Source organism: Dermacentor albipictus, unplaced genomic scaffold (genome assembly GCF_038994185.2).
Source record: "Dermacentor albipictus isolate Rhodes 1998 colony unplaced genomic scaffold, USDA_Dalb.pri_finalv2 scaffold_44, whole genome shotgun sequence".
Classification (NCBI taxonomy): Eukaryota; Metazoa; Arthropoda; class Arachnida; order Ixodida; family Ixodidae; genus Dermacentor; species Dermacentor albipictus.
Genome location: NW_027225598.1, coordinates 926,297 through 950,983, shown reverse-complemented (window position 1 = coordinate 950,983; position 24,687 = coordinate 926,297). Strand labels below are relative to the sequence as shown.

Below are 24,687 nucleotides of genomic sequence, written 5' to 3'. Positions count from 1 at the left end.
AGCACACACTCCAGCAGTAATTTCCATACCTAGTGATGTATAACTGGCTTCCTTTAAAAAAAATGAGGTATGACATCTATTTGCTCAACACTGTATGCCACACACCGTAAATTTGTAAGAGCCACTGACTACAAAAGAAAAATCGGTTTCACGTCTGCGCCCATGTCGCCATTGTAAGATGTTTAACATCACCGCTCCATTGTATAGCCCTCAACCGCTTAACAACCGGGCACATGTCTGAAATTGAGCTAACCTCATGCGTTTAATCTACTGTTCGGTGTGCGGCAATAATCCTCAACAAAAATGTTGTAATCGTTACTTGTACAAAGAGTTTCATTGTATTACAGACAAGGACATTTGAGTGAACTTCAAGGAAAGAGTTAAATGGGACGGTGCGGAGAGAGAGCATCAACATGTTTATTACATAAATATAGCATTGGAGAGGCGCCTTCATTTCTCAACGCCTTGAGCGCGGGCTGCGTCCTGGGCTTTCTCGATCAGCCGTTGGTAAACTGCGAGGTGAGAGGTGGCCAAGACTCTTTACCATAGTTCGTTGGTTTTATAAAGGTTCGGAATATGTAATGGTGCTTCTCTTCAACCCTCTCCATGTGCCTGAAGAACCGAGTTCTGTGCTGAAGTGGCATCGTGGAGAGAGTTGTCAAGGGGCTATAAGGTCATTTCTGACTGGGTGGGGTAATGTATTAACTTGTAGAGCTCGGAGGAATCGCTCCTGATTTCTGGATAGTGCTTTGTGTAGTGGTGCTTATGTTCTGCAGGTTAGCTTGTGATGTTGCGCGATGTCTTGGCACAAGAATAGACGGTACATGCGCTGGGGTTCGGATACTTCGGCGTCCGCTCGGTGGGTCAAATCTCGAATCACGTGGTTGGCAACCTCATCGCCAGGAATGTCGTGATGAGCTGGCGACCAACAAGACCAACAATTCTAAGCTGCTAAGCTACATCAGCGAAGAGTAAGCTAAATCTTGCTGTGGTGAACCTAATTTGTAGTGGCAATATGAGATATCAGCTTTGTGAATAGAGGCAATACAACAAGATCATGACTGATCTTGTTGGCGGCTCTTGATTGATGGTTTTAAGCGTATTGGCATGAATTCTGCCACTAGCGAAGTGGCGACATGCCTGCTCAGAATTGGTCACTATGACGTCAACCTCTGTTTGGGAAAGCGCGAACGGCATCCGCTTCCTCAGCTTGGATGGAATTGTTTGGGGGAAGTGGAATGCTGCTCCGATGTTCATTCTTGATGATTACGTTTCCTGTTGTGGCTGCTCGCCTGGATAAGACCCCACATCCGTGTAGGCTGTAATGGCTACACGGATGTGTAATGGCTACACGGATGTCTACACACATGGCTCGGTAATGAGAGGAGACAAACACAAGGGTTATCAGCTTTCGCTTATATATAAAAAACATCAGCTATATGGCTCTGTTTTACTGAGACTTTTATGGAACTGTTGTAAGAAGTTATATTCTGTCTGTACAACAAAAGTGCTGTCATGCGGGCATGTTTCTGCTTTTACTCCAAAGAAAGCTTCATGGCGGAATAATGTAGTTTTTCTAGGGGACGCTTATGTGTATTTAAGGCAATATTGGGAAGATGTGGCTTGCACTTTACAATTTTTAGGTCGGTGAAGACAAACATTGGGTGTTAAATAATTTTATTACATTACCGACAACCCTGCAGACTATAAAGTATGTCTATGTTCCTAAATGCAAAAGAAGCCTCTCGACAACATGAACGACGAGATATGGTGGTGCGACATTTGTACATCTGTATACACTGTGGACTCCTCTGTTACTGGCTGTGCAAGCATAGTACATAAGAAGCATAATTTATTATCCTCCGTACTGAAACGCCAGTCGCATTTTGTCTCCACAAGTCGCAAATTATCTTGAAGCTCCTTCGTTAAGAGTGCCTAGCGGGACGAAAACAGACACGTATGAGCAGAAGACGCCTTCAAAGCCCTTCCAGATGCTAGCGACCGCGCTGAGGACGTAGCCGAGCTGCGACGAGAAAAGCGCGGGATTTAGAAGCTTCGTGCTTTCATGCACAGCGAAGGTTTCGTCTTTTCAAGTCTTCTTAAAGGTCCTGCGAGGGCCGACAAGTTTCGTGTCCTGGTTTGTGTTTGCTTCTCGCCTTTAAGCGACACGAAAGCGCGTAAATTTGACACGAACGCGTGTTCGCGCGGGACAACGCGTCACTGCCTAAAGCCACATCGCATAGCTGTCCGGCATGTACGCCGATGCGCTCCGTAAGCAAAATGCTCGGCCGACACGTTTAAAGCTGCTTTGCCCTCGGCGAAGAAGAGCGCAATTTAAGCACTCGAGAAACGAAACGTGAGCCACGCAGGCGAAACACGCGACACCAATGGCGGCCCTCACTGTACTACCTGCCCTTTTAGGTAAGCGATTCAAGAAACTGCTCTATAATATACGCAATGCAGCAATCTTGATCAATTCGTGCACCCAGATGGCAGCGCGCTTGTCACTATTCTTTTCAAAGCTAGAATTTCGTCCAGGAATTTCATATCACCCGTACACAGCAGCATTTTAAAATCTAGGGTGGCTTGGGAAGCGTGTGGTGTATATAGGAACGATGTTGCAAACCAGCAAAATGTCGCGTTGTAAAGACTCCCCTTTTTCTACTTTTGTTCAGTTTTTGTCACACTCAACTTCTGAATGGCACAGTCTGGTAAAGCGTGCAAACGAATAGATGAAATAAAAGGGCTGAGCCATTCGGTTTGGCTGCAGTTCTTTTAGCTTCTAGGCTGTGCACTTTCAGGCCGCCCACTTTTCTCGTCGACAGTATGAGTTTCGACGTTAACGACACTTGCGGTTCTATAGACTACAAGTTCCCTTGGATGTCTTCTTCTACGCAAATTTTTCGTTGTATTCTCTCTTATTGTTGTGTATGGTGCGATGTTTGGCCGATTTATTTCGTTTATTTTTCGTTCTGTTTTTTCACACGGACTTCGTTGATCTTCGAGTCTAACTTGCGCACTTCGAATTTTAATTTGTAGGCTGCCTATAACAAATCGTAAACTGTTCGATGTAACGGGTTCTGCAGTACTCTGTGAACCACCGTGTGTTTTTATTTCTAACGATATCTTTACTTTGAGTGCACGATGGAGCACGACGGCAGCTATTGCCTTTATGAGGCACCAATGGCTTCTTGCATACATTTTAAGGAAAACTCGATCTCGTATTCAGATGTTCTCTTTTTCTTGAGAACGCATTTTATCTCCACCTGGAGAATATACGGCCACCTTCAGCACGTCTTCTTTCTTCGCAGTAAATAATTTCTCAACATATTTCGCCGTTACGCGGGCCCTTTGAAGGGCTATACATGCGATTATCAAGCGTGTATGTTGTTGGTATAGACAAACGGGTAGCTACAAATGCTCATTTTGTAGAATGCGTGGTTCGAAAATTATCAAGGAGAAACAATTTCGCACTAACAGTAATACGACGGGGAGCGTCTCAGACGAGTATGCTATTGACTAAACATTAACGTACTAATGTTATATTCAAGAGACATATGATAAGCCGTGGATCTACTCATTTGCAGATTCATTCTTGTAGTTGGTAGCTTAACGAAAACATGCGTGACATGCATGACCACCTGTGTATTTTAGGATGTCTGAGAACTCCATGCCCCTTAGATCTTTATTCCTTATGTGGAGTGCAGGTAGACAATGCGTAAAGGGAAATTACAGGCGACAGAATCTAAATTACCTTTCAAACCGTTCTCCGTGATTTAGTTTTCTAGAAATTCGGCCTATGTTTTCCAGGCCCCAGCGGAACTGTGGGATTATCGGTGCGTTCTATGCACTGCTATTTCTCGAGGTCAATCCGCTGGCAAAAAGATTGGTAAAAGTATTTTAAATTTTTTTCTTGAAAATTCCCCAACACCATTGAATGTCTTATGAATTGCGTGACCCTTTGATACTTTTCTTAAGCGCTAAGGTTCGCGGTTTACGGTTTTATTTCTTTGCTCAGGCAAGCTTTCATAAGGCACTTTATTGACGTAAGGCTCACTAGACAAACAAAATTTCTTCGCGAGTAATTGCCAGGCAGGTATTTCATTAGTGGTAAGGGCTTCCAACAGAACACATCCGTTCAGACTACGTCAATACGTACCACACCAAATCGTTCCTTTTAGTACTGGGGTAAAATGTAAGCGGCTGTTGTATTTGAATAGAACGATGTATTACTCGTAGGAAATCCGAATACTAGCCGTCCAATCATTAGTTGGAGCAGATAACAAAAATAGTGTTCGGGAATTCTTGCGCATCGATACGGTATGAATAAACATTGATGTTTACGTGCATCGTGGTGCCGTGAAGCAGAAGTACAACACCTGGCTTTTAATGTGAAGGCCGTATGTTCGAATGCTCCTGCACACTACATTTTTGGGCTTGGAGTGGCGCCTGACACCAGCAAACGAAATTACCGAGATCCACTGGGTCGAGGTGCTGCCACATTAAGAAGGCCTTTTAAGCTTCATCAAAGGCAATCCTTTACCAAAACATAACTTGGCTTCTCTGGTTCAGTATTCGACCACTACCCACTAACTCACTCATGACTTCTGCAATTAACCTATGACCCTCAGTCCCCAGCGATTGCGGAGCACCTGACCGAGGCGACAGCCAGACCTGCGAGGCGGTAGAAGATGCTAAGCATTTCTGGATATGGACAGGCCTCCACTGGAGACTTACATTAGCAATATTTAAAACGTGGACCTTGTCGTATAAGGCTAGTTTAGCGTGGCTCTTTCAGGAATTAAACGGCACTGCGTGGGATATTCTTAGCCTTAGCGAGATTAGAAGAGATTGTGACGCTTATACGGTGCTAAGGGCCAGCTTCCTCTGCATTACAAGTCATCCAGACAAGGGAAAATACGGGGCAGGATTTTATAGGATAAGGACCTCGGGGGCAACATTTACGAACTCTGCAGCATTAGTGAGAGGGTAGCAGTCATCGTAAAAAAGCTGAACAGGAGGAAAAGAATAAACGTAGTACGAGCCCACCGTAGATGATGTAGAAATGAAACAGTTTTATGAAGAAGCTGAATTATCAATGAGACAAGTGCAAGTACACTGTATTCCTGAGGCGACTTCAATGCAAAAGTTGGAAAGAACAGGCTGCGGAACAAACAATTAGCAACTAAGGCATAGATTATATATACACTAGAGGGGAGATAATGACAGGATTCACGGCAAGCTATAGAGTCCGAATAATTAATAGCTTCTCCAGGAAGCGTAGAAAGAGGAAACTGACCCGGAGAAGTCCTAATGAAGAAAAAAATGACAGATTTTATACTCTCAGCCGATTCTAGCGTAGTACAGAATGAAATATCGTTAGACGAATTGAGGCTGGTACTCGCAAACAAATATGCAGCTTTAGAACAGAAAGATCAAGTTATCATAGAGGTTATAAATGAAAACATAAGAAGGTTGATTTCAAAAGCAGCAGTTGCAGTAGGAGGTAAGGCACCAAGGCAACCTGTAGGTAAGCTCTTCTAAGTAACAAAGAACCTAATCAAGAAAGGACAAAGCTTGGAAGTGTCTAACTCATGAGATCAGACAAAATTTGTTGAACCACCAAAATGATCAACAAGAAGAAAGTAGAGGATACTCCAGATTATAACATGGTTCGGTCGCTAGTTGGGTAGGTGCACCCATCTGCCTGCGTAGTTCAGCGCTTCTCCGCTCCGCCACGACAAACATGGCGCTGTGGTCAGAGGGCTGACACAAGCGGCGCGGTTCTTGGGCTGCTGTGCTCGTATCACGGTCGAAACGCGGCAAAGTTCTCATTTTATCTAAACTGGAAAACGTCTTCACAGTAACACCATCGATTGTTATAGGTGTCTGTATGCAGCCTAGCTGTGTCACGTGCGAAGGTAACACATTTGCCTTGTCCGTCAGCAGTAAAGTTTCCTGTTTGAGAGGCAAAAATACAGAGCTCTCAACGCTGTTTTGTACGGTAAAAATGATCAAATTAAGTCAACGGAGGTCTGCACAATTTCTCCACGGACGAAATAGCCCTTCGTCAGTGATTATAAAGGGAAAGCCAGAGTCGAAATTTGATTTACGAATCAGGATGCAGGTGCTGCAGGCGAACGTAATTCGCAAAGGGAGCATTCTCATGGTACAATATGCTTAATGAAAATGTATTGGTATAAAGGAATGCAAAATACAATAGAATAAATATTGACATTCCCACAACTAACCCTTTGGCCTTGCACGTATGGGTGCTATTATATATAAACTAGGTGTATGCTTACCTCTGTCGAGCTGTAGGCATTTTCAGTGTATATATATATATATATATATATATATATATATATATATATATATATATATATAGATAGATAGATAGATAGATAGATAGATAGATAGATAGATAGATAGATAGATAGATAGATAGATAGATAGATAGATAGATAGATAGATAGATAGATAGATAGATAGATAGATAGATACAACTGTTTTCCCTGTAAAGCTAAATTCGTTTTTCTGAAACAGCTACAGCTGTCTTACCTTCTTCGATGACCTATGATTAACTTAACGATATGTGATGAGAGTAGGAGCTTGTGGCGTGCAAAAAGTAGTCTGGACTCCTATGGTCGTATACCTAGAGGTGAATGTAATAAGGCAATTCTTAGGTCACGCGCGTAAACCAGTGACGTCCAGCTTTTACGGCAAACTATAACCTTAAATTAAGCACACGACCCTTCAACACAACGCCTCACAATGCATGAAGCGTAGCGCAAGCTCCTTTTTCTTTTCTGAGTACGCTCAGGAGCCAATTAGGTTCTTGCTCTTCAAAAGGAAAGGCAGGAGGGCAATGTATTAGCTTGATGATGCTGTTCGTAAGTCCAAGTTTCTGCTGCTTACAAGCGAGCAATTCAGAAGGTCTGAGATGGAAAGGGGAACAAAACACTGCCACTCTGTTCGCGCACAGTAGTCGTTTGCCCGTGAAGTGACGCCATGCGCTTGAATTTGAATTCTATTCTGCTATGTCACAGGTGGACATTTGTCGTCCTACTTCCCCAAACATATTCTGTCTTCTCGCACAGAATCATTTTGTCGACTGCTTTTCGACAGGTTAACTTCTTCACTTGTGTACAAATAGTCATCCTTCACTCGTTAAACACGTGCGTCCTTTTCATTCTCATCCTCTGTGCTTAAAGCGCGTGTTCATGTTTGACTCACGGTCTCTTCAGGATTATTTTAGAGACCGGCATCTCGTCAGAGTCTTGCTTGTTCCTTCTGCTGGAAGTTTATTTAGCTGTAGCGTCGAGCAGCATCCAAGGAACAGTGTCACGCATTAGCCGCAGATATAGCTGTGGAATGTGCATAATACGCTGAATGAACTGCTCCTCGAAGTGGCGCTGACACATGACTAGTGTGGTTGAAACATTTTCTCAGCAGAGAAATCTGAAAGCTCACGTTTCTCGGAAAGTTTTCGTGGCGGAAAATGTCGTGCCTCCAAAATGAGTTATATTTTAGCCATCGCTTGCATGTCTGTAGCCGAGATTACGCTTATATGCAAAGCAAGTAGCGCCTCTCCTGCTAGTTTTCCTCTTTGCTCGAACACTTTCATCTGTATCGCAGCCTAAAAAGCGCCGTGTTCCCGATCATCGGCCACAGTATTCAAAATTCAATCCTTAAAGGGACAGTAAACCAAAGCAATAAATCAGTTTAGACTAATGAAGCATTGTTCGAGAACCCTGCAGGCAGTCATTTCAAAAAAATAGTTTGATTATTAGATGAGAAAATGAACGTCCAAGTATAGGTATTTGAATTTCGCGCCGAAACCCCCACGCCGGCACGTCAACGTGACGTCAGGAATTCCAAAGTATGTTTTCGCATTTGGGCCGCGATGGCTGAATAAAGGTTCCCTAAAGTTGGCATGTTTAATATTTGGCCCCTTTAGGCCACAATGTAGTCAATCTGTACCGCTATATATAATTAGTAAGCCCTAGAAGATGCCATCAAAATACAAGACGTCGCTACCCGTATTTCATTCTTGTGCTTTTTCTAGCTTGCCAAACGTCTTACCCTTGTAAGAGTGGTGTTTTCGGTGTTGTAGAACGGTGATTTACTGATGCAGAAGAAATCTTTTTTCACTTTAGTGTCCCTTTAAACTTCTGAGTAAATTACAAGAATGCGGAGAACTTACGCGACTGCAAGCTTGGTGCACCATGCTGTAAGTGCGTTAACTGGCAATATTTATGGCCGCTTTTGATAATAAGAAACATCATAAGTTTAGGCGCTCTCTCAACAAAATTTAACCTTTTTTCAAGCTTTTACTTTGAAAACAAAGAAGATTTTCACGTCACAGACACGCAATAAAACGGACTCCCTAACAACGACGGGCGTTTCGCGACTCGCTTCTGACCGCAGCGCCATTCCTGCTGTCATGATGCCCAGAAGCAGTGAACTACGCCTGTCGGCACACGTACCCATCTAGCCACCGTAAACGTGGGAAGGATCCAAGAAGCTGTAAAGATGACCGCAGCATGAAATCAGTGAGAAGAAAACTTGGCATCCGAAAAGAAAAGATGTATGCGCTGAAAGATAAGCAGAGTAACCTCTTCAGTAATTGCGGTTATATAGGAAAGCACCACAATAATTGTATACTAGCCTGTACAGTGCCGAGAGCAGCCACGCTACCTTCATTCGAAGTAGTGGTGAACAGAACACATGGGCTCCTTCTATAACTAGCGATGTAGTTACAAGGGCCTTGCAAGATATGACTGGGGGAAAATAGGCAGTAGAGGGTGGAATAACAGACTATTTATTGAAATATGGAGGGGATACCATGCTTGAAAAGGGTGCGACCCTTTACAGGCAATGCCTCACGACTTCACGTGTACCAGATAGCTGGAAGATTGCCAACATTATACTTTGTTCATAATGAGCAAGACGGTAAAGTTTGGAGCAATTATGCACACGTTAGCTTGCTTTCAAAATTATATAAGATTTGCACCAAGATATTTTCCAGTAGAATCGAAGCAAGGCTTGATTTCTGCCAACCAAGCTAACACGCTGGCTTCAGGAATAAATATTCTACATTGAATCACATCCACGTCATCAATCAGCTAACTGATAAATCTACAGATTACAATCAACCTCTGTATATGGCATTTATAGATAGGAAGAGGCAGTTGATTCGTTAGAGATAAAACCAGTCAAAGAGACATTGCGTAATCAAGGAGGCATACGTGGATATTTTGGGAAATATCTACAGATTCCAAAGGTATCTGAATTCTTCACAAGAAAAGCATCAAGAAAGTGCTCTGGCAATTCTATTCAGTGCTATTCACTGCCATTGCTATTCACTGCATGCTCAGAGGTAATCCAGCAACCACAGTTGGAAGACTTGGGAGTGAGAATCACCGGGGAATATCTCAGGAACTTTCGGGTTGTAGATTACATTGTCCTACTGAGCAACACTGCGGACTTGAATACCAGCAAATGATCTAGTACCTTCACCAAGAAAATGTACTAGTGCGTGTCAAGAATAATACGCAGAAGACACAGGTAATGTAATATAGCCTGGCAAGAAAACAATAATTCAGGATCGCCAGCCAGCCTCTAGAATTTGCACAGGAGTACGTTTATCTAGATTAATTATCCACACGGGACACTTATCACGAGAAGGAAATTCACAGAAGAATAAAAATGGGTTTGGGTACATACGGCAGGCATTACTAAACCTACACTGCGACCTTGCTACTGTCGTTAAAAAGAACAGTGTACAATCATTGCATTCTACCAATGCTAACGTATGGTACAGAAACTTGGTGGTTAACAAATAAGTTATAGAACAAATTAAAGGGCAACTACAACGAAATTTTGGAACGCGTAAGAAGCGCAGTTTCATATAATTTAGAAACAAGTAGCCTTTGTGTAGTCTTACGCTTGCAATATAGGTCAATGCGTCACAAAGCGCTATTATAATCAATGTTTTTCATAACAACACTAAATAGAAACGCCACCATGATCACTAGGGGGAAGTGATGTATGATGAAGAATGTGGACAGCAGCCAGTGCTGTCTGCTGTCCTTGCTTGTATTCCGTTCCGTTGTATCAGTGAACAGGGCCCGCCGGTCTTCCAGCCATACAGTTATTACACTTCCTTAGCTGCATCGTGCGCTGTGATACGCCGTTGCGCGACCACGATATTCCTTTAAGGGGAAGTATTCTCAGAGTGCCGCCGGTTTTCTCTGTATGTTTATCTACGTTCAAGAGCAGGGGCGCGACTCGTTCCGCCTCCGCTCGAAGTGCGCATCTCGGCGTGGCCGAGCTAAGGGTGCGGTACAGTGCGGCTCAACGTGGGGGTGATCCACGTATGAAGGAGTTCCGCTACATGGGCGAAAATTGGACGCTTTACAATATGGCGAGGCTGGTGCGGGAATGGAACTTGTCCTATCGCACGGCGAAGCAGCTGGAAGAGGTTGCATCGGGCGCTAGCTTGGCTGCAGACCAGGAGCACGCTCTTCGGGTTCATTGACGCGATCTTGCTCGTGCCTTCGGCAAGCTAACAAGCTACCGCTAGCCGCGCACTTGTCCGCTATTCACTGCGTCAACAACTGATCACCACGCTGCTGCGCGCCACGTTTAAAGCGCAGTGAAAAATTTAGCTAGCTTAACGCCTCCGGCATGGCACACCCGACTTTACCAATCACCAGCCGCTGCCTGGCAAGCTCGAAGCGCCGGTGTCGTCGACCGATCAGACAACTACCGGCATCTGTAGCGAAGGATGATAAGTAGCTGAGGCTTAGCTGCTAAGCGTGCTACTGCTTAACACGCGGCCAGTCAGGGCCGACTGCCGTCGTGATAAAACTGCACCAATTTCGCTTTGGCGGCAGTGTTTCTCGTATCGTTTGCCGCCGCATCTACACCCAGGCCGCCGCGTCGCGTTGTCCTTCGTGAAAATGCACCATGAGGTTCCGGCTCGTTTCTGGTGCTGTGTCATAAAGGATTTAGTTCGTCTACTTCGACACGTCCGATGTAGAGACGCACGAAACAACTTCAAGGTGATGCACTACCAGAAATGATCACTCTGCAATATCGCGCTTGAACACAACTTCCCTTTGAATGTTATCTCTGGTTTTCGTGCGCCATCGTGGCATATAGTAATTGTAGTCACACCAAGAAAGCGTTTTCCAAGCATAAGATGAAGCACCCATCATGATCTGCATGGCAAACACTTTCTTTGGGTGGCTATGACCGTGCTATGACTGTGCTAGGCAACTGGGCTGTTTAACTGTAGCTTATGCAGCTTGGAGAACTGAAGTTTACAGGCTTTCTGGGCGTTGGCTGGTCCGAGTCGCACTTGCGTTCTCCGCCACGGTGCAAGCTTCCGCCCTGAACGCTGGGACAGAAAAGACATATTTGGCTTTCCTCTACTGAGCGTTCTGTACTGCGCAGTTATTGCTCGTGCTCGAGTGCGTATTCGAACACCAGACGGCCACGCAGCTCATCGGCATTATTGTAACAGCTCGAATCACGAGGGCAACAGCGAGAACGCTCACCGAGTGATACGGCCCTCAACAAGCAAATGTTGAGCGAACAATGCGCCTAGCTGCCTAGGCACGATGTGGCCCAATTGAGAGAATAATAGTTCTTCAATATTCACCATATCCCCATCTCTATCGCATTTCCGCCAGGCGCACATGTCGTATGCATAGATACTATTTATTACGTGCTAATAACAAAATTAGACATTTGCCATCCCCGCTGCTTTACCAAGATTACTTTGAGAGAATACAGTGGGCATTTATGTTCAATTGAGCCGAATTCAAATTTTGTTACAGTTGGCCTTTAAGGGCAACCCAAAGAGCGACGGAACGAATAATGTTAGGCGTAACGTTAAGACACACGAAGAGAGTGGTGTGGATCAGAAAGCAAACGGGGATGGTTGATATTCTAGTTGAGATGAGGAAAAAATGGAGCTGGGCAGGCCATGTGATGCAGAGGGTAGATAAATGGCTGACCATTACAGGTATTGAACGGTTGCCATGAAAAGGGAAGTGCAGTGGAGGACGACACGAAATTGGGTGGGGTGATGAAAGTGGGGAATTAGCAGGTTCACTGGTATTGGTTTGGGGTAATTGGTTACAATTTATGACCAATGTTATTGGCGCACCACTTGGAACGCGAACTGTGTCGGTCGTCCACCAGCCTTCGTTCCGAGTAGTGCGCAAATAATATTGATCATAAACTGAAAGCGCAAGTTGGAATCAGCTAACGAAACCAGGGGAAATCGGAAAGTCGCAGGGAGAAGCCTTCGTCCTGCAGTGGACATGTTAATTCTCTGGTGATAATTATGAAACCGTGCTGAGTACTCAGCTATATTTTAATCTTGCTTGAGATAAATATATTCACTTATTGGGAAGGACTTTGTCGTGGCCTTTATTTCAGTCGCTTTTCTCGGAGCGCGGGGACATGCCGAGGACAGAAGTAAGAGACAAGTCGTCGGACCCGAAGTACTTCCGAACACTGCAGTAAGTATCATTCTTTTGAAGCCGATTATTTAATAAAGGTTATGGTGCCCCACAGAAACAAATGCCTAAAGGGCTACTTAAAGCGCTAGTTGCTCTTAGAGCAATGGATGCAGAGCAAATCAAGGTGGACTGTAGGATATTCAATTAGTCTAATAAAGCATAAAACTTGAATAATGCGTTCAGTATTTCATGGACCGCGCATCCACGATCCACACGATCCAGATCCACATGAGGAACAATGCCGCCTCCCTTTCTTCTTTTTTTGCACCAAATTTGGTCTATACGGCTCCTGTAACAACTGCAGAGCAGCTATGCCCGTTTTATGTGATACTCAAAGCCCCCCTATTGAGTACCGAAGCACACGAATATGGAATGTGTTGCAAAAGTCCTAAATGAACCTGGATTTTCCTTTAACCACGCACTTTGGACCTGCCCATCATTTTTATCAAATATAAATGAGGCACCTCCATTAGTTCACCAAGGCACGGTACAAACCTCACATGCAATGCATTACTCTTCAAAATGTACAGAAAATAACGCTCCACTAAACGTTCGCAAAGCTCATAATGAGGCGAGATATGATAAAGTTTCGTCGCGCGGTCCACATAGCGCTGATACCATGCTGAATAACTATAAATTAACTGTGAGGTAGATTTCTCTCGAGACATAGAAAAATATTACTCATAACATCGGTTTTATGCTTTCGGGAACTTGCTTGATAATTTTTTTTTTCACAAAGCCCGTATTTACCTTACGCTCTTCAAATTTTTGTCGCACACGCCTTATAAAGTTGAATCAAGTCCCATATATTGTAACTATTATTAAACAGAAAGAAACATCCAAGCAAAATATATTTTAACAACCTTACGTCTCGGAGTGCGACTGACTCACGCTTCAGGGGTGAATCTAACGCACTCGTTTTTCCTCGTTGTCTTTCTCTTCTCTCGGCCGAAGCCTTTCTTTTCTCCTTTCTCTAATTTCGCGAGTTCCCCATGCTCTCTACTGTTTCGCGCTACGGGCCACCAATTTTGGGCTGGAATTGTCTTCAGCGCCCCCTAACAGTGGCGGTGTGCATGAGAGCTTCGTTCAAGACAGTTGTTTAAACAAGGAAGGAAGGAAAGAAAAACTTTATTGCTCGATTTACAGCTTTCAGCGGCTAACAGAGGTCTTCATGTTTTAGTGAAGTCTCCGTCGTCTTGAGTGGTCGACAAGGCGATTAGCATCTCGTAGCGCCGTAAAAATTTCACCCTTAAAGACGGAGTCGGTTAGTGTGATCGGCAAGGATGTAAAAAGCAGTAAAATGTGAACGTTAATTTTACGGGTGCCAAAAAAAACAATATTTTGAGCGATAGTTCGTGCACGGGGAGTTCGACTCGGCCTCAAGTACGCGATATACTCCTAAATGCGCTGTTGGTGTGCCACACGCTTACGTTTACCGCAGTGTGTACGAGTCAAGATGTCTGAAGCTTTGTTGTGTGGTTTAGGAAATGCTCGCCATGCGATAAAAGCGCTTCTCGCAAAGCTTCGCCTCCCTTGATCAACGAGTTGACTCCGCATGAAGGTTTCTCAAATTCTTTTCATTCTTTCTTTTATTTTTACTAATAATGTTGTCGTTTTCTTCAGATTCGCATACCATTCACGATGTGCCAGGCTAACTTGAACGATCTGGTTCCATGCACGGTAAGTTTATCTGTTCTTTATTGCTTTTGCACGTGCGACATACCATAGGGCTGATATACCAGTCTGCATTTTCTTACTTCTTGGACGTTTTCGAAAAAGTGGCTTGTCACGAATGTTAGTACATGGCATTGCATAACGATTGCGCACTCTCAAACGAATAGCACAAAATAAAAACTTAAACAAATCTCAGGAACGACACAGAAAGGAACAGGAAGGGTGCTGAACCATGATGGTTATCTCTTCCTGCTCTTTTCTCTGTCCTGACTACTATATTTTTAAAATTTCCTTTGTCTTCTGGAATCACGTTTCAATGTCAGCCTAAATAATGATGTTTAATCGTAGCCGGAAATCATAACTTGTGTTCCACAAGGATCAATACTTGGACGTTTGTTTTAATTAGTTATAATTATATTATAGACCTGTGTCACATCCCCGAATTCCGTCAATTAGTTATGCATGCAGATAATACTAACGTATTACTTAAAGCTGCTCCTATTACAGAGCTCTGACTAAAAGCTAACAATTACCTGATGCAACTGTCTTGCAGGTTACAACAAGTTAAGTTGCAAATGAATTATTCTCAAACAAAATATTTAATCATTGTTACTGCTAATAAACTACGTAATAGCAATATAGCTATGTTTTTTTAAATAGGACGATAGAAGAGGTCTCGGTGTCTGGTTCCAGGAAGATTTGGCCTGGAACATGCACGTAGACAAAATTGCTATGGAACCAAGTAGACCTGTCCGTTGCTTCTATAGACTGAGCACCCTGGTTACTCCGTGGTTGCAACATTACTTGTACTACGGACTTTTTTGTCCTCGCTTAACTTATTGCATATGAATTTGGGGCACTACTTCGCAAAAAAATAATAAATTGATTTTAGGGCAAAAACGTCATACGTGCATTCGAGGGATATCGTAGCCTTGTACAAAACTTTAGAACCAAGTCATGCTTTATAAAACATCCTATGTTGAAAGCAAACCAGGTATAGTTTAAACAAATCACAGCATATCCTGAATGTACCTACCAATCTGCATTACAGCTTGCGGCAACATTATATGAGAACACTTAAAAAAAGAAACAATTACGGAAAACAACTAGTTAGTTACAAGGCGCCTACAATGCTAAATCGCCTACGTAATTTTCATAATGAAATTATGGAAGGGTCGGATAAATCATATAAAACTTTTCTCAATGTGATCAATACAGAGTTCGTCTGAACAGAACCGCGATATAAATTGTCAGTCTTTTCTTTCATTTGTTTTCGGGTTATAGTTTGAAACAAAAAACCTGAAAATTTACCTTAAGTGTATTTTTTTGAATTCATGTTCCTTATTTTCCTTTTCTTTTTTTAAGAAAGTATTATTTCGTATCCATACACTCCATTTGATTTCCGTATATGTTTAGGATTTGTATGCTGCGTACGGCCCGCATGCCGAATCGTTGTAGGAGCAGAAGCCTTTGTCAGGCCACGTGGCCTTTAGCTTCTGCCTCCTTTCTGTTGCAAACAGGAGAAATAAATGCAAATCCAAATATTCTTGAACGTACAAATGCGCTGTTCAGGACAAGGTCTTTTGAACTCGCTGCAACAGGCTTGACGTATTTCGGATTGTGATTGAATTAAATTTCCGATCTGTAGTCACTTCCACATAAAAACGACGGTTTGTTAAGTGAAATGTAAACGTCCTATATATATCAAAATTCTATGACATGATACATCTACATGCTGAGAATATGCAGCAATAATTGGAAACTAAAGGTGTAATCAAAATATAATCGAAAATGAGAATATTTCCCCTAAAGCATGGTGCGATGTACTACTTACGTCTATAAGGCGTTACCGCTGTCGGTATCTCCTTACGCTATTCCGTGCCGGCGCCAAGTGCCATCAACCTGAACTGTCATGCCATCCGCCAGAAAGGGTGAAGTGGCCGAGTGGAAATTCCAAATGCGAGGAGGAGAAAAAGTGCCGAGTTGTCGTTGTTGGGGGATTTGAGCATGCGCAGGGCGGAAACGCTGATTAGAGAGAATGGGGAACATAATAACTTAGGGTTCACAATGGTGGAGTGACGCCTTTTGGTCACAATGCGAAAAGTAGTGCACATACTGCCGCGACGGCAGGCGGGGATTTCGAAGCTAATAGCTGATGCTATTAGCTGAAAACCAATAAAACTAAGAAACTAAGAAAAACTATGAAAAGTTTCTTAGGATGTGCAGATCTCTGTGTACATGGTGGCAGACGTTGAAACGAAGGGGCATCTAAATTGAATTCGGAGTGCTTGGAGTAAACAATGTGATATAGATGCTAGCTATACCAATGCACCTTTCAGTCAATCACATCAACAGGGCCGTGGATCGAGTTGAACGCGATGGCGTTTGGTTCGTTACGGCACACATTTTAGCGAAGACATAGCTGCACCAATCCAACGTCGATTTTCTGCACGGGCGCTAGCTTTTCTAGGCGGGTCACAGACCCTAACAACAGTACGCGGAGGTTCGGATGGTAAACTTCGTGAATCTTTCTTGAAAGAGGAGGTGGTACACCATCTGAAACAAACAATTGCCATAAGAATCCACGCCCGTTGCTGGTTCAACGACGGAAGGAGCGTCAGCGGAGTAGGAATGAGTCAATGATGCGCAGAATAGCGAAGAAGGGACAGTAGCAGCAGACTGGCGTGTCCGAGGTTATTCCAGTTGAAATCACGATGGCAGACAGATATGTCAGTGCGTGCAATGGCAGTGCGCAATGGCAGTGTAGTGCACAGACAATGGCAGTGCGTGCTGTTATCTCGTACGATTGGGCACCTGTTCCCTGCACTGAAATTCCCGCCCTCGGGATATCGTAAGAAGCCAACAAACACTGACACAAAAAACAACATAGGGGAAATTACTAGTGCCTAATAAATGAAACAAAGAAACGATAAAAAATGGAAATGAAAGTGGATGAAAAATCAGCTTGCCGCAAGTGGGGGAACGATCCAACAACCTTCGCATTTCGTGTGCGATGCACTACCAATTGAGCTACCGCGGTGCCGTTTCCCCGCCCATTTTCTTGGGTATTTATGCTTCCTAGTAGAACACTGGGAGTGTTAGCCAGCGCCACCACTCTCATACCTTGGCGGCGGATGTAGAACTTTTCGTTTACCACCCTCGGGACGTCACTTCCACAACAATGCTGAGGTTGAGCAGGATGTGCGACAATTCGTTGCATCGCAGGGGACCGAGTTTTACCAGTGTGATTTCTTCAATCCGATTGCACGCTACGACAAACACCTCAATGTCGGTTGTGACTAGCTTGTTCTGGGTACAGTGCATGACATAACGTTATCGTGCTTTTCCAACAAAAGCACTAATTATGAAGAAAAACATTGCAGTGCTCTTAAACCAAGGTTTCACTAAAATGTAAAGAAGTGCGATTGTCACTGTCTTGCGAAATTTATCGCGCAGTGTACACAAATGATCGACTAAAGATCAAGTCAAGCCGTCTGCGCTCTTAAATAGGTTACTTATATCCAGTGAGTATTGATTTAATAAGGAAAAACACTGGCAAACTGCAAGACTTAGCAGGACGTATACAATATTAGCTAATTTCACTTCCGCACCTTTTGCATACCAGAGTACATCCTATTGGGGTAAGAAAATACCAGGCGATCTTGCATTTCCCATTGCAAGGCACCTTCGTTTACCAGCTAGTAAATTTTTTCCAGTTGAAGATACGCGCTCTCAGCCTGGACACCTCTCTGGAGCACACATCTATTCTTTAGAGTAGGGCTCTTAGGTGCGCGATCCTGGGGTGAGCGTCGGCGTTGTCCGATGGCGCCGGCACAACCGAGCGAACGAGCACTGCGCAGAATGAAAACGAACGCGAAGCGCAGTGAAAGATGAAAGAAAGGCGATAGCGCAGGAGAACGGGCAGCGGAACCATGAGGCAGAAAGAGGAGGAGGGGCGGAGGAGAGACGGCGTGCGCATATACAGAGTTGCCAGCGGCCTAGGCAACTGCAGCCGCGTGGGAAATCTCATCTGCGCTTTCAAGGGGTAGGGGGGAAGGGTGCCATGACGTGGGGAGGGCTGCACTGGTCCTCTGCGTCAGCTTCTAAGGTCATTGCGTGGTACCAGCGTGTGTGACGGGAATCACTGCTCGTGCAAAGCGCATTGGCTAACGGCTTCGATCCAAACTCGATCTGACGCTCCCCCGGGTGCTTCCACAGCTGACACTTCATGTTGGCACGACTTCCCCGCAACGAAGGGCCGCTCTCGTCGTTGGTGGTATGAAATCCGAAATAGAAAAGCGTAAAGCTGTACAAGAGATGGTTGTCCGGCGACAATGGCTACGATATGGATACAAAGCGCTGCGTGAGCCGAGGTATGTCTGCGACGGCTGCTGTGAATCACACCCAGGCGTTACGCACGCGCTGCCTCACTCGCGGTTAGCGAGGCAGACGCGTCACACTTCGCTAGGTTTGGAACGTGCCGCGCAAGACAGATAGTCCGTGCCAGCCAATATAACTCGAAATGGAAACACGTATAGAAATTCGCTCAAATTTAGCATTAGGAAGTACTGCAATCGGGGTCATTTTATTTTTTTCGCGTACTGTACGACTTGCGTTGGACATGCAGTATTTCCCCCACTTGGGAACACTCAAGGTATGTCTCAGCAAGGGTAATCGCAGGTATGGGGGCAAATTGAGCCGACAGGTTGCTGAAACGAGACACTGCATAGAAGACAATTTTGATAGTTGCTGTTTCAATCTGGCTAGCGCCCATTCCGCTTTCAATAACCGGAGCTCCCATAATGTTTGGGGCGTCAATAACAGCGGCACGGACTACAGCTTCCGCTTTGCGCATGGCTTTGAAAGCGAGTTACATAAAACCACGTACAGTGTTAACGCACACTTAGAGGAATTTGTTGCTTTTTTCGATGCTCGCATCATGGAGTACAGTGATTTGAAGATGTTCGTTTGAAGTACAGAAAAGATATGGGTTTCAGATATTTCCTATACTATTCAGCAAGAAACGAGGCAGTGAAACCAATCACAAGGGTTATCTAGTTGTCAAGTTAGAATAAACGGTGAATCGAATAAACGAAAAGTGGTCCTCTTAGAAAACTGAATTGTTAGTGTTTCCCTAGTTCGTAGCAGCAATAACGCGGAGCTAATAATAAAAAAAAAACAGCAGACAGAAAGAAATTGTCAGTGGTGCACAAGAGCTCACAATACGTTTTATTTTTTCTATGCTCTTTTTCGCTTCTTTTTTTCTTTTTACGCTTCTTTCGCCCTTTTCGCAGTCCGTGAAGCTGTTGTATGATATGGGCGCATTTAGGCACGAAGCGGCGGTAGAAGTTTAGCAGTCGCTGAAATTCACGTAGTTATCGCTTCGTGGTTGGCAGTGGGAAATCTTGTATGGCCTGCACTTTAGATGGGTGGGGCCGCACTCTCCAGCTTAAAATGATGTGGTCCAGAAATGATAACGCAGACACGCCGAGTTCGCTCTTTATTGCATTGACTACAACGCCGTTCTCAGATAGGCGCCCAAAAACAATCCGCAGGTGCTCTTCGTGTTGCTCTGGGGTGGTGATCGCGATAAGCAAGTCGTCCACGTAGGCGTGACATAAATTCAGGCCCCGCAGAACACCATCGATAAACCTCTGAAACGTTTGACCTGCGTTGCGAAAGCCAATTGGCATGCGCAGGAATTTGAATAGAGCAAAGGGTGTAGTGATAACAGTCTTGGGGGCGTCTTCCGGTGACACAGGTATATGGTGGTATGCCCACACAAGATCAATCTCTGAAAAACGTTTGGCCCCACGCAGACCTGCCAGTATGTCGTGAATATGTGGCAAGGGGTACCTGTCGGACGTTGCGTCACTCTTCAGCGCTCGATAGTCCCCGCAAGGGCACCAGTCACCCGACGATCGCTTAGGAACCATGTTAAGGGGAGATGCCCAATGACTGGATGAAGGTTGGATGATACCCAACTCCAATATATAGTCGAATTCCTGTCCTGCCACCACCAGTTTCTCAGGCTACAGTCGACGTGGTCGAGCGTGAACCGGTGGTCCAGTAGTAGTAATGTGGTGAAAACGTCGTGTTTTACTGGGGAGCCCACTTGGCGCTGGCGTGTCAGGTCAGAAAATTCGCTCAGTATAGGTGAAACGAACAGGGCCTGCTGGCTTGATCAGCCAAGGGCTGAGCGGCGTATGTCTTGAAGGCTTGCCTTTTACATCGTTTTGTGACACAGGGTCCTGTAACCTCCGGTTACGCACGTCGACTACCAGTGCGAAGCAGCGCAAAAATTCGCTGCGAGAATGGCGAATTTCACGTCGGCTACTATGAAAATCCATCGTAGCGTTCTCTGCAGGCCAAGACTGACGATTAGGGAACAGTTTCCATACGTGGCGATGACCGTGTTGGTGACTGCTTGCAAAGGCGATGTGTTCGGCTCCTTTCGGTCCGCGGGCGATGCTGGAAGTACGCTCACTTCAGCGCCTATGTCGACGAGGAACTGGAAACCGTTGTTGCGGTCGGTTAGCAAAAAGACTGATGAGCGACATTCTTGCATGGTAGAAACGCTGGTCACCCTCAGCTGCTCCCCGGGGCGTTTCCTGAGAGCTCGCAGGGTGGTACGCATTAGCGTGCAGCAGTTGCCGAACTTGCGATGGTACCAACATAGTTTTTGGCGTTTCATAGACGACTGCGGAGCACTCTCGCTGGTTGACCGTGACGCGGTATGGAGGGTGGCCACAGAATGCACGAAATGGGAGATTTCGTTCTTCATCTTTTGAAGCTGCTCATGTGGAGACAGCTCCTTTACGACGGCCGCGACAGATGTGGGAGCTACCACCAAGCTTGCCAGCTAACTCGACCAGCTTCGATAGATCTTTCTCATTTGAGGCAGTCATGACCATTCTGATGTTCGGGGGGATTTTCTGTAGAAATATTTCTCAGAGCAGCAGGCTGTCAAGACCATCCAATTTGCTGCCCAATCATTGCTGATTATGACGCAGCAGCTGCCTTGGCTACCTGTCGCCGAGGTTCGCTTCGTGGAGAAGCTGTTGTAGCCGTTGGCTTTCGAGGGGCGTGATTCTGCGAATGAGTGTTGCCTTCAACGCCTCGTAAACGTCGTCTGCTGGTGGAGAAAGCAGCAGGTCTCGAATTTCGCTAGTCATTCTACCTGAATGAACCATAATGTAGGGTCCGCAGACCAAAACGGAGGCAGTTTGACGGAGAGTGTCGGAATTTCGGTGCCTTGAGGTGTGTCCATAGCGCTTGCTGCTCGTCCGGGTCACTAATTTAGGGCGGGACGCGAGCACAGCTGGAAATAAGCAGAAAGAAGCGAGTGATGCGTCCCTGAAAAACAAGCAACAACTAACTTTAATTTTGTGTTCGTTCAGCCTCTACGGCTCGGTTGCACACCCTCACACCACTTCCCTTTCCCGCACCGACCGCGATAATATTTTATCGAGTCACAAGGGAAAAGGGTGTCTGGCTACTGCTGCACGGCCTTGAGGCCGTCACAACCCATTTGTGTTTCATCAGCTTTTAAAAGATAACTAACGCCTGTGTAGGGGCGTTGGGGAGTTGATAAGAAACAATTGCTGTGACATACTTACTAGCGTTAACAAGGCTAACGTAAAAAAATGTGGCACAGGACGGAGCACTCTGTCCTCTCCCACCTATTCTTCCCCTTAGTCTTAGCGCTGGTAACCATGTCTCAGGAAATGCATCAACACCAACTAGCCCAACCTTCTGCGTTGATAAGAAACCATTGGTTATCGGGATCAGTGACACAAATAGCGTACTTCTGCACTAGTAATGCTTACTGACATCAAAGTAATGCAATATGGACCTCTGCAGTGACCGGCTTTAGCTTGGTAAATCTTGGGGTTCATCACGACACATGGCTGAACCGATACATGGACACGTGCTACGTGGCTCCGATTGGGAAGTTAGTGACATGTCCTAGCAGATATATTGTTCAGTACATTTGCCGATGAAGTAGTCGCAAGAAGCATCGTTGAAACAGTGCAGCCTATAGAGGTTTCATATCTGTTAGAAAGATGTATCTTACAACACACTTATTGAGAAAGATGCGCGTATAACCACCGGCACATTTTCACAAGTTGTTTTGGGGGGCTGCGAATACTGCTGCGACACTTGTACCTGGACCTACTGTCTTTATTTAACCTTGCGTCACCCTTTGCGCGCGCAGCCTGGTACTGGCATCACCGCCTCATGCACGTGCGACAAGCGCTAAGCTCATTTATTGACGCCGCGCAACCTGTCACCCCATTTGATTTTCTCAGAACAGAACGGGGTGTCCGTTATATTACTTTAGCCTCCAACCCAACAAGAATTCCATTTATCGAACGTGATTCGTTCATGTGGGAAGTAATCTGCAACGATCATGATAAAATTGTTCAGCTCAACATTGACATCTGCTTTTTCAAATCCATGCAGGTGTCACCCTTGGCAGCAGACTGTTTCCAAATGAAAGGATCCTGCTGCAGGGGATCGTGTGTCTGCAACTCCTATCCCAACCCGTGCATCCTAGACGGCGGTCCGTACTTGATGGGGCGCCGGAAGCGTGCGGTTTTCGAACAGAGCCATACCCGTGATCCACATAGATGCATGGACTACTGCAATGACCAGTGCCGGATACCAAACTGTTTGCCAGGAACTAGCCGCAGCCGGTGCCAGCCGGAATGCTTGGCGCTTTGTATCCTGGAGTGTCAACAAAGACAAGCTGAATGACAGGCTGAGAACACTGTTTGGTGTTCAGCATGCTTCATATAAGTCTGCAAATAAAAATGAACAACACAGCTGAAGCGTTGACAGCAGTTATTCTCTTCTAGGACCATGTGCTACTCGGAGTTTAGTATTCCGCGTTACTCAATGGTCGGGTAAAGGTAAAGTTATCATGACTAAAAGGATGCCTGTTCACCTGCGCACAGCTTCGCGTGTGTGCCGATTCTCACTGCGATAAAAAGGTGGCAGCCCCCTCCTCCTCCTCCTCCTCCTCCTCCTCCTCCTCCTCCTCCTCCTCCTCCTCGTACTCTTTCCGAGAATAAATAATATTTAGGCACACCATTAGTTGATACTGTCAAGTGTATATGAATGCCCAAGAATATGTATAGAAGATCAATTATAAACCATTCCTCTGTATTTTTATATTTGACTAATAAGATTTTTCGTTGTGCTAAAAAATTTAAATGCGGCTTATATTGAAGGAAAGCTTCCTTTGCCCGTTCCTTTCCCTTACGTTTTCCTGACGACTGCTGTCTTGCAAGAATGGATCTTGATGAATGCATAGGTCACATTGAGCGTAATGTACCCGTCCGAACATCGATGTCGTAAAATGATCGTCTCTGCTGGCCGCTTCCTACGGTCGTAGAAGTTTGGCCATTAACGGCCCTAGTGCTAACAATTACCGGATATGGTGCAAATGGAGGCACCCGACGACAGTGGGTAACCCACGTAAGCACGGACATGCACTTTAAGACCAACACACCGCTGTTGTCACCGTGTGACATTGTGATCATTCCTTCGTTCTCATGTCATCATCATTCTTTTATAGTTGTCACTCCGTCACCGTCACTCAGTTGCCATATTGTCCTGCTCAGTCCGTCATCTTCGAGTCACAATTTTTATACCATCATCGTCGTCCCGCCACATCAGCCTCTCATCGTAATGCCATTGTCTTCATTAAGTCGTCATTAAAGATTTGCCCTTATGCCATTGTGGTCGTTCCATAGTCGTCATTGTGTCCTAGTGATTCCAATGCTTCCATCTTATTATCATCATGCCGTTGTTGTCACACCACCGTCATGTTTTTACCTTCGTCCGTGCGTTACCATCATGTAGTCGTCGACACCTTGTCGTTGCCATGCAACTGTCAATCCAACATCACCATACCACTGTAATTATTTCACAACTGACGACCTGTTGTGAATGAATAATGAATTTTGCGTGCCAAAAATACGAATTTATTATGAGGCACGGCGTAATGTGGAACTCCGGAATAATTTTGGCCACCAGGAGATCCTTAAAGGACCCGAAATGCACGAGATGCCGGCATTTCCGCACTTGGTTCTCATCCAAATGCGGCGCCACGATTTGAGCCCGCGACCTCGTGCTTAGCAGCGCAGCACCATAGCCGCCAAGCCACGGTGGCGTGTAGTGAACCTGTTGTTGTCATTTGAACGTTGTCATTCTAACTTCATCATTCTTTTCACCTCTCCCTGTCACCGTCTCTTTAACATGGCAACACTTGATTTCATGCCGTGGTCATCTTGTCATTCTCCTCAAGCCATCGTTGTCACTCGAGCATTGTACTCTTATGGTCGTCATGCATTCGTCATCACATCGTCCAGCGTCATCGTTTTCAAGTGATTTAATTGTCGTCGTGTCCATTAGCTTCCTGTCATCACTGTCATTCTGTCGTCTTCGTTTCGTCGTTGCCACGCAG

The 24,687-nt window shown here is 45.1% G+C and overlaps 1 protein-coding gene across 2 annotated transcripts; it reads left to right on the top strand.

Annotated features, from left to right (window-relative positions):
* The first annotated feature begins 2,253 nt into the window (after nt 1-2,253).
* On the top strand, nt 2,254-23,041 carry LOC139052927 (uncharacterized). 2 transcript variants are annotated; one of them, XM_070530073.1, is made up of 4 exons: nt 2,254-2,421; nt 12,445-12,539; nt 14,163-14,219; nt 22,680-23,041. In XM_070530073.1, exons 1-4 carry the CDS (start codon nt 2,388-2,390, stop codon nt 22,971-22,973), a joined length of 480 nt encoding a protein of 159 aa, XP_070386174.1. In that variant the 5' UTR covers nt 2,254-2,387; the 3' UTR covers nt 22,974-23,041. The 2 variants fall into 2 exon arrangements, with proteins under 2 accessions (XP_070386174.1, XP_070386175.1); XM_070530074.1 differs by having other exon boundaries at nt 2,259-2,421; nt 12,457-12,539.
* The last annotated feature ends 1,646 nt before the right edge of the window (nt 23,042-24,687 follow it).